The 10,810-nt window shown below is 40.2% G+C and overlaps 1 protein-coding gene across 1 annotated transcript in view; it reads right to left on the reverse strand.

The window, feature by feature from the left end:
• Window positions 1-886, reverse strand: part of INSC (inscuteable homolog (Drosophila)) — an 84,471-nt gene extending 83,585 nt beyond the window's left edge. The window contains exon 1 of the mRNA XM_010148011.1: window positions 834-886. Within this exon, the coding sequence (XP_010146313.1) occupies window positions 834-886 (53 nt within the window). The remainder of the gene's footprint in view (window positions 1-833) is intronic.
• Between the last annotated feature and the right edge of the window lie 9,924 nt (window positions 887-10,810).

The raw sequence follows: 10,810 nt of genomic DNA on the forward strand, positions 1-10,810 counted from the left end.
AGAACAGCATCATATTTTGAGATTGCATGTCAGAGCCAGTTAATTTCAAAAGAGAAGTACAATCTGAACTGAAGAAAGAAGACTAGAAGAAAGACTGAAATTTTGACCCTTTTATTTCTGATTTTATTCCTGCATTCAGCAACCCTCTCTATCCTCCCTGCTCCGCCCCCACCCCCCCAAAAAAAAAACCAACAACACAAAACAGTTGTGCCACATCTCAAGACAGTAGTAATTCAATGAGAATGCAGAACACTATGGTATTATTTCTTTTCACAGGACCCCCGTTATGCTGGCTGGAAGTGAAATTATACTACACAGAGCTACTAGATGCCAAACAACAGCTAGATTTTTAAAAGCTGTTTATCAGCAGAGTCACCAACACTTCCAGTCCCACCAGGGCACCACAGACTAGAGACATTATACTATAACCTTCATACCATTACTATAGCTACACCTGAAGAAAGTCAACCAATTTAAAGGAATTTATAGGTTTCAGCAATCTTCACAGCGCAGCAAGTTCCATCGATTTCCATCGTGACAAAGAACTGATCCAATAAATTCAGTCACATCTGTAGTGCAAACATGTTCATCCATGTAAAATGGCCACATATTCACTGTCATGATTTACCAGACTGCAGGTATACAAATTTGCAACTGCCTTGAGAAATGCAGCCCAGATTTCCACCCTCATTCTCAACGTTTTTTCTGAACATTACGTAACACTGAGTTCCAAAATGGAGTTTTAAAGCATCTTTGGATCCTCAAAGGAAAGTGCAGCTGCAGCCTTACAGGCATTGATCACTCAAGTCTGGATGACAGAATGCGCCACTTACCGCTGAACAGGTAATGGAAGGGAATCTAAGTGGTCCTCGCCCTTAAAAGCCATATTTATCCTATTATTATTTGCAGTTCTCCATAGGCTTGAATCTAGAAAGAAAACAAACAGTCATTTAATAAACTTAGGGAAACTCAGGCCTCTTCAGTCCCAGGTGGCATAGCATTCTCCTACTGATCTGTGGTGCTAATTCTTTAAAAACAATTCAAAAAGCTTCTTTTCCTCAGGCTACTACACAACTCCAGCAGATAACCAAGGCCATTAGGTACATAAGCAACATCGAGCTTGCATGTTACGGACCTTCCTGGACAACAGCACAGGTCAGAGCCATCTGGGTTGAATATTTCTGAGTTAATACTGAGTCATTATTTTAGCCTCATTTATTTTGAATTAACTTGTACTCTAGAGGAAATTGCTTTAGTACGATTGTAATTCTTCAGGTTATTGTGACAAGGATTGCAAGAGAAAGCAAGTGTATGTCCATAGGATTTCAGGATCATTTAGTACTACATTTAACAGAAAGGCCCTTGATGTCGAAGTTACTGAAGTACTGGATCCTTCCATACTTCCATAAACAATTTCATTTTTCTATCAGTTTGAAATACTGTACACATCTTTTTCCTTTATATCTGGTACCCAAGAGGCATACCCAAATACTATTGTACTGGAAAGGCCTGAGAGAAGGAGAAAGAGAACCTCCCTGTTTACACAAAAAGGAGGGGTGCTGTCTCCCTCACTTGTCTTTTAATTAGCCCCATCTTACATTAGGGCATTACCTACTATAGATCAATGCATGTTTTCAACAAAAGCCAGAGGAGATTGATTCTACCAAAAAAGGGGAAGTCATTCCCACTCACACACATGGCTAGAGGAAAACTAATGCAAAATATTTGAAGGAAAAGATTCATCTATAACTCAAGAAGAGCAAGGAGGAGTTGAATAAATTTGGAAGAGACAGGAACAGTGGGGAAATAATGCTTTCTTAGATGTGAAGAAAAACCTGGAGTCAGTGGATCTCACTCTTGGAGAAAACACTTTACAGAGGAAATTAATGCCGTTTGTGTCGCCAACAGAGGCAGAATGGTTTTGATGTATCCACTTGTGAAATTCTGCCATTTGGTTATTGGCTACATTCTGCAAGCTGAGTCAGCCAGCATTTAAGATATTTGCCCCTCCAAATTGCTCTTAATTGACACAGAGTGGTCCTCAGCGTCTTTCCTAGCAAACTGATCTCACTGCTAATGCATGTCCTTGTGTTTGGGTTTTTTTTTCCCCAAGATCCCACAAACATTGTCCTGAGTACGTGAAAGTATTACAACCAAAGTAATGCATTCACATGCTCCGTCCACTATTAGTACCAGATTGCTTTGGTAATGGTATCATCCTGTTTTCCTCTCTCCCCCACAAATTTTCCTGGAAATAAAAAACAATAATCTTAGTCAATGCATCTAATGAAGGAGTATATTGAAATATGGGAGAAGAATCTGTTTAGGAAAAAAAGAAAAAAAAAAGCAGTTTAAGTGTTACTGAATTCTCTGATTCAGAAATACTTCAGATATTTGATTAGTCTATGCCTGAAAATTCATATACCCAAGTATGAAAATACTGCATCCTTCTGCTCCCATGACAAACCAAGATTTGAAAAAACAAGGTTACTGTGGTTGGTTTTTAAAAAGCATTTAGGAAACGATACACAGACTTCACTAACAACCATAATAAATCAGCTATCTTCATTTTTTAACTAGTAGAAATTTTTTGTCTCTTTGTCAAAGACATTTAAGATTACAAAATACAAAAAGACAGATTTACTGGAAATAGTTATCATGATTATCACTATCTTTATTTGGAGAAGATATCCTTAATCAAAGATTAACATATCTGCATAAAATCTTCATCTCCAGGATGAAGTTTCCTCTCCTAAAGCCTATCATGTAAAGGACCAGGAAATTAGTCTTTCAACCTGCAGAAGTACAGACTTCATGGACACCAGCTGTCTCCTTCTGCTCAGCATCAGGCACAGGATTTACCTTCTTATGCGACCAACACAAAATCAACAGCTTCCCTTTGGCAAGCTAAAGCTACTTCACTATTAGCTCAGCCCACTAACAATTTCTACACATACAAATCAAAGCATCTGCTTGTACTCCATTACTCGCAATCAGTGACACAATGTACACAGACATAAATTCGATTATTGCATGTCATTGTTCCCTATAAATTAGAAACCTGACAAAAATGCAGCTTTTTATACGCTGTCTTCCCACAAAAAACATTTATATTATGGCTGAGAGCCTTTAAACACATGATCAACTCCTCCTTAGAGGTCACTTATGCTCCAGAAACAATAACAAAATGCCACACCAATATCTTAACCAAACAGTCTGTCTCAAGAATATTAGATATTAGCTCAAATCTTAAGCCTGTTAATGTTGGCAAAATGAGGAACTGCTCTCCCCAAACACCTGGCAGACTGCCAGAGGACCAGCTCTACCCCAGTACAGCAAAGTACCATGCTAGCTTGCCTAAACCCATGACTACATGAGAGGTTGAAGCCCCAGTGTCTGATAAGGCACAGGCTTCTGATCCTGCTCAGAATGGCTCAATCCTGCTCAATGATGGTGCAGTGGCAGACACTATACAGTTTTTGGTGTTCTTGTTCACCTTTCTGGGAAAAGTCAAGACAACTGTACTTCCTAGTACAGACCATGACAGGACTGATGAATCCTTCTATTGATGCTGCTTTTTATTAAAGGCCACAACACAGTGTTAAAATCTAGTAAACATTCCTAAAAGAAAGGCCTCCTACTATAGCTATATAGATGACCACCATCTCTAGTCAAAGCAAGAAATTTTGAGTATCAAATATTTCATCTTCTATTAAAAAAAAAAAATCCAACACAGGGTGAAAGGTTTCTTTGTCAAGCACCTGTCATGAAGACTTCTCCAAGGCTTTTTCTTTGAGGGACATGACCTGCCTGCATGGGAAAGGTCACTCAGGCCTCACAGGATCCTCCCCGGTGCAACCAACAGCTTCCCATGGGTTCCTCCCTCTGGGGGCAGGCAGGTAGGGCTGACCAGACACCTCCTCTCCCATAGCCCGTCACCCTTTGCTACAGATGTTCCGAGGGCTGGAGCACCTCTGCTGTGGGGACAGGCTGAGAGAGTTGGGCCTGTTCAGCCTGGAGAAGAGAAGGCTCCGGGGAGACCTTATAGCACCTTCCAGTACCTGAAGGCGCTACAAGGAAGCTGGGGGGTACTTTTTACAAGGGCCTGTAGCGACAGGACAAGGGGTAATGGGTTTAAATTGAAAGCGGGGAGATTTAGGTTGGATATCAGGAAGAAATTCCTCCATGAGAGGGTGGTGAGGAACTGGAACAGGCTGTCCAGAGAAGCTGTGGATGCCCCATCCCTGGGAGTGTTCAAGGCCAGGCTGGATGAGGCTTTGAGCAACCTGGTCTAGCATAAAGGTGTCCCTGCCTACAGAAATACCTGTACATATATACACTTACATTTATTAAGTACATACATACCAATGGGCAACATTAGCAGAGTTGTGCATCAGATGATAGTGGGTTTTTCCACTGGCTTCAGTGGAAACTGGTCAGGACCACAGATGGTCAGAGATGCTGCCTAGGTGAACTTGTACCAAAAAGTAACACTCCTTGTAGTTTTCAATACTGGTCATTTTGGTACAAGCCCAAGTGATGCTTATGCTGAAATAATAAAATTATCATTCTTGAAGTTTTATAAATACATTTTTTTAATGCCTTATATAGGATTTTACATAAATAAATGTTTGCACATAAAACTTGAATTGCAATTATAAATAACGATTTATAATCAGTTTAGTTGTTCTGGTAGAGAGCAATGTGTGCATGTGGCATTAGATGTATTCAAGGCAGCAGTCTCTCCTTGTGTCCTTCATCTTTCTCTTTGACATGTCAACACAATTAGGTTTTAAGATGTTACTTCCTCATGTTTACTAGATAGATGTAGATAAGCAGACCGCAAACCACATTTCATTGCCATTGAAGACAGTCAGCCAAAAGCTTCCTTCAGAGAATTACTACACAAGAAGAAAACAAAACATCACATTGGAAACCAGCATGTAAGCATTGCTCTCAGAAAGAGTAGTGTCAGAGGATGTGACCTGCATGGCCAAAAAAACCACACCACCATGAAGAGGTAACTTGCTAATATACACGCACAAGGCCCCGATGCTGGCAACCGAGAGAGAAATAAAAACAGCTTAAAAAACTGTCAAACTAGCCCACCCATAAGTCAGAGGAGGAGTCTCAGCCTAATGTGCACCAGGCATGGCAGCACCCGTGCAACACCTCCTTAGCACAACAGCACAGCCCGGAGCAGTCAAAGCACCAGTTCCAGGCTCCTGCCTTGCAGAATTCCCTGCTGGCAGCCTCCTCTTCCTCAGGTCTGTTCAGCATTGGAGAGCAGCTGCTGTAGTGCAACATGGCTCTTAGCATCCTACAAAAGATGCTATTTCTGCCAAGAAGGCAAACTGCATCTTGTAAAATCCCCCAATTTAATTTTATTTTCCATCATTCAACATATTAGCTTATATTTAGCAAGCTAGAAATTATAAGGATTTTAGCAGTCAGGTACTCTGTTGGAAACACATCCATCTACAGAAGTATTGCAGTAACAGCAAGTATTCAAGGTGAAACAAGCGTAACTCATTTACTCCGACCACTGATGGCCCTAAGGACCAAAATGATGTCCTGAATAATTAAGCCCTGAAACTCACACAATCAAATTCATATTTTTAGTTCATTCACTGCACACATGTCCACCCTTATAAAGTCTTAAATCAAAAAACAAATCCATAAACTTTCACCACCCCATTTCTAACCCCTAACATCATAATTTCAACACTAAGAACACCTTAAAATAACATCAATCAAGAGCAACATTTCTCTTTCTGAAAGACAGAAATCCATGCACCTAGCCTTTGATTATTAATAATCATCAGAATTAGAAGAGCGTGTTACCTGTAAATAATATGGTTAACCTGAGAATAAGAAGTCATTAGCTAAAGTCATTTCAGACTAGATATCATTTGATTAATATGAACAGTTCCTGTCTGTATTAAAGTACAGACTCTGTTCTGCCAAACAGCGCCTGTCCTTATTTTACAATTCTGGGAGTCTGGGAATCACTACTTATTATTCTCCTGGTACACAGAATAACTGTTAATGGAATGCCACAAATCAAATTGAGAACAAAATTCTGACAGCATTTATGTGATAGGTCAGAAAGTAAATACATACACTCTGTCCTTCAGCAAGATGTCTGGTCCATCAGAAGTTTTTCCACACTAACCATGTGAGAACTCAGGATCCCGTTGACATTTTGCATTATAACAGGCTTATATAGGCATGAATTAATTGCAATAGTAAGAGCCAACTCGGAATTAAGCTAGGTGTCACAAATCTAAAAAGTCATAAAACCAGGGGCAAGAAAGAATGAAGAGTCTTTCAAATAATGTATTAAAATGGGTTGTATTACCGTGGGATCATATACGTAGAGGTATGTAACCACACTGCTAGAATGCAAAATGAAAACTGGAAGAGGGAGAGGTAGGAAAAGGTGTTACCTGCCACGTTCATTCATGGTATCTGCTCTTGCAGAACCAATAATCAAAGAGGAAGTACTGCTGAGGAGTTTGCACCTTACACTTCAAGTATAACCTGAAGTATAAATGCATTTTCACTCACATATGGCTTTACTTTTAATGCATATTTCTTCACCTCTCTTCTGTTTTCTTCAGAAAAAGGATCCAATTTTAAAACAAGTCTCTATCTTTAACATATCCTTTTTTATATATATACACACGCAAAATATAAAGTATGTTATATATTTTATATTTAATTATATTCAATTATAGTCATAATTTTTCTAAAACATTTAACATCTTATTTCATATTGTATATTAAATGTTTATTAAATACATAATACATATGTGCATATTAAAAAGGAATATGGGAGTGCCTTTGTATATATAATCTCTCTCTGTGACAAAACTATTCATTCAAACTGAAACTACTTCTATGCTACTTCTAAGCTACTTCTCTTCTGGATTTTTCTCACCTTAACCTTACTCTACACAGCCATACCTTAGAAATATAGCGGGGGAAAAAAAAAAAAAAAAGGCAGGTAAAGACCTCTCTGAGATCAAATATATTAACCTGAAACAAGGCAATGCAGCTTTCTCCATCACAAAATACACATACAACCACCAAGTTCAGGAATGGAAGAGATCTGTCATCACATGCACTACAGTCAGTCCTTTTGCCAAGGCATGAGTTTTCTTACAACGTACCTTTAGCAAATTTTCCCATTTAAATATAAAATCTCTAGAAAGATGGAGTTTATTAAAAACGAGGAGAGAGAAGGCCATAACAGATTTTAAGATTTCCTTCCCCCTTGCCTCCCCTCCCTCTTAAAATTATTTTGGGCAAAAAGCCACTGCGCTAATCACTTAGTTGGCATTTTTTTTTAATCTTATCAGTGAAAGTCTTTAAAATCTCCCCTTCTGGTAGGGACACACCAATTTATGTAGATGGCAGTGTTATGGGAACAAACTGATTAGTGGTCACATTTCTAGCAATTAGCATTTTAGAGGCAGTTTCACTGGAAAAGAATTTGCTTTTGAGGTTCAGGAACTGAATAATAGGTGGCAAGATGGTGCACTCCAGAGCCATATTTTATCTTTTATGTGATGCAGAATAATCACCATATAAAAATGTTTATTGGTTCTCAGAGCAGTATTAATGCAACTTGCTACCATAAAATGCTGAGATGTACAACTCCTCTGTATTTACGTTTCCCATGCTTTCCAACAGACTTAGTGCTTTCTCCCTTCCTTCTTAGAATAAACCAGACAGTTTGACACCACCTGCACCAACACAAGTCTCAATTCAAACCCACAACAGGGGCAATCCCTCTGCCTGGCCACAGCCTCCCGGTTTCAAAGGTATTTCTGAAGAGAAACAGATAAACAGGCTTTAACCGTATGGTTTTCAGGCCACCTCTTTTCTCCATGATAAGGCTGATAGCCCTCAGCCATGGCAGCACCTGCATCAACGGCCTCTCTGGTGTGAGAGTTTTCTCTTTGGAGATGCCCGGCTGCCATCAGACTGAAGAACAACTTCCCCCTACCCACCCCTAAGTCCAGCAATCAGAGACATGCCAGCAGTAAATCCAGTGCCTCGCAGGCATGGCTCCAAGAGCCCCCACACCACCTGTGAAGGGAGACACCAGCTGCCACCCACCAAATGGAACTGGTCCCAGATGGTCCTGAGGGAAGCAAAAGCCCAGCAGCAGAACCCAGCACCAGCCCAAACTGCACGACCAGGGCAGTGGCCCAGGGCTGAGCTGAGGAAGGACCTGCAGCCACCATGAGGGGGACAATGAGGAGCCTGTGGACACCTTAAGGGGACTGCAAAGAGCCCACTGCTGACACCACCTCAACCTCCCAGGTCTCCCTGAAACTAAGGCCAGCTGACCCAGGTTGGGGGCTCCCCCACACTTCCCCAGACGTGTACTGGAGGTTAGAGGTTTGTGTTAATTTGCAATACATTAATTCAAGTGAAATTCCTCTGCTTTAGTCTGATTTACCCTTGACACCATAGCCACATGCAAGCAACATCCAGTCTAAAGGATCTCATCTTGCCTGCTCAGCAGGAGATGGGACCTATCTATCTTCCCAGTGTGCTTGTGGAGAGATCAGAAATGAAAGGGCTGTTATTTCAACCAGCCATTGTACAGGGCACAAAGAAACAGAAGGAGGAGATTTTTGTGCCTTACCTTGTACAAAAGTCTGTACATGTGTAGACTATGCTGCTCAAAAGAAATGTCCCCAGAATACCACTGTTCTACTGTTGTTAGCATGAGGATTGTAGATGTAGTGAATTACAGCTAAGATTCATTATTCCCCCTAAAGACATTGAAAAGAATCCAAAAAGGGGCTTGAAATTAAGAGATTAAAAAAATTATCTCCCTATCCAGGCAGGAAATAGACAGAAGTTAGGTGGTTTACCCAAAGTTGAACATGAGACAAGTACAAATTGATACCAAGTATGCCAACGTTTAATACTGTAAATAAGTACATAGAGAAGACAATAACCTTATTTTTAACAAAATAAGGGAAAAGCATAAGGACCTACACAAATTATTCACTTGCTGCTAGGAAAGATGACAAAAATAATTTGCACATCTGTGTATACAATCCAGTTTCTGAAATGAAAAGGTTTCATCTTATTTAATATCCAGCCCAGTTAGTCAAACAGGCAGTCTGAAAGACAACTTTACTTACATTGATATTCCTCTAAGGAAAAAAAAAAAAAAAAATCTCTGACATTTTAACAGAGGTGAACAAAACAATATTATTAAATCAGGTTACAGCCAAGTCTTTATTGGAAGTATCACAAGGCATTACACGGTAAATAGTGGTGGTATTTACCAACAGCCTTCAAGTTTTTCATTTTATAGACTCAATATCCAGTTGCTCTTTTTTGCCATAACCCCAAAAACCCTGAAGCCAGCTTTAGACCAATACCCAAACGCATATTTACCTAAATGTTAACACATGAGACCAAAATGTGCTCACCCAGAGAAGCTGTGGATGCCCAATCCCTGGAAGTGTTCAAGGCCAGGCTGGATGAGGCTTGGAGCAACCTGGTCTAGTGCAAGGTGTCCCTGCCCATGGCAGGGGGGTTGGAACTAGATGGTCTTTAATGCCCCTTCCAACCCAAACCGTTCTGTGATTCTATGAAATAGCACTCTAGTATTGAGCAACTTCTCTATTTGAATTATCAATAAACTTGTTACTTATATCACTAAGTGATGAGTATCATAACTTTTTTCCCCTTTTGTCTACATATTGGGGGGGAAGGACAAAAAACTATAGAAAAGTGAAAAAAAAAAAAGGAAGAAGGTAAGAGATATCAAAGTTATTGCCTGCCAAAATAAGGTCTCTCAACAGAATACAAGAACAGGAGGTCCAGTTTGGTAACAAGCATACAAGACGAGTCACCACACACCAAGGAACACGTAAAGCCAGTGTGGTTGAGCTATTTACTTTCAAGGATCCCAGCCCTCTCATAGTGGTTCTCCTCCACTAGGCTACCTTACACACCTAAAGGAAAAGACTGCAATTAGCATGGTTTCCTAGATTTGCTGTTCTAGAGACAACAAATCCAGTAGACTAACACAACCTTCTTCCTATAAGCTGAAAAAAATAAAATCAGAGTATGTTTGTGAAGTTACCTACACACAAAAAAATCTTAATATTTGAGCTACAGCGACATTTGAGTGTTGCTTCTATTTTTTACATTTTCCTTTAATATCTCCAATTAACATCTCCAGACAGCCTGTCAGCAGAACTACATTGTCTAGTCAGTATAAAATTCTACATAAAAGTCAAGTAATAAGGCAGCAGTGGACTTTTTCTCTTCTTAAGGAGAAAACACTGAGTTTCTATTTTGAACCACTGCCAAAGAGTATCCAATCAGATGTTTTCTTCTCCATCTGTCCTCTGCACAAAATAACGTGAAGGAGCCAAAAAGCTGCAATAACAATGCAGATAGGGAATCCCCAGAAGGGCTAAAGGCAGAACTGCTCTGTACAATCATCTGGTGCCTCAGGGGCAGGTGTAACATGACCAGAGCACATCCATAAATCCCTAGCAAAGCTAAGGCTCAGGGGCACTTTGCAGACCGTACACAGTAGATTAGGATTTACACCAGAGGTCACGTTGTGTTTTGAGAACCACTAGAGCAGAAAGTGCAAAGCCTACTTCAAGTCACCATGCTGCACCCAGTCTTTGTGTCAAGAGCACTCCTGAGCCTCTAGCTGCAGAGCTCTAGGCGACGAAGCAGAAAACACCATTTGAATGTTATCTGATGTAATGGCAGGTTTTCAGGGGTTTGTGGGGTTTTTTTGGGTTGGTTGGTT

Source organism: Eurypyga helias, unplaced genomic scaffold (assembly GCF_000690775.1).
Source record: "Eurypyga helias isolate BGI_N326 unplaced genomic scaffold, ASM69077v1 scaffold923, whole genome shotgun sequence".
Classification (NCBI taxonomy): domain Eukaryota; kingdom Metazoa; phylum Chordata; class Aves; order Eurypygiformes; family Eurypygidae; genus Eurypyga; species Eurypyga helias.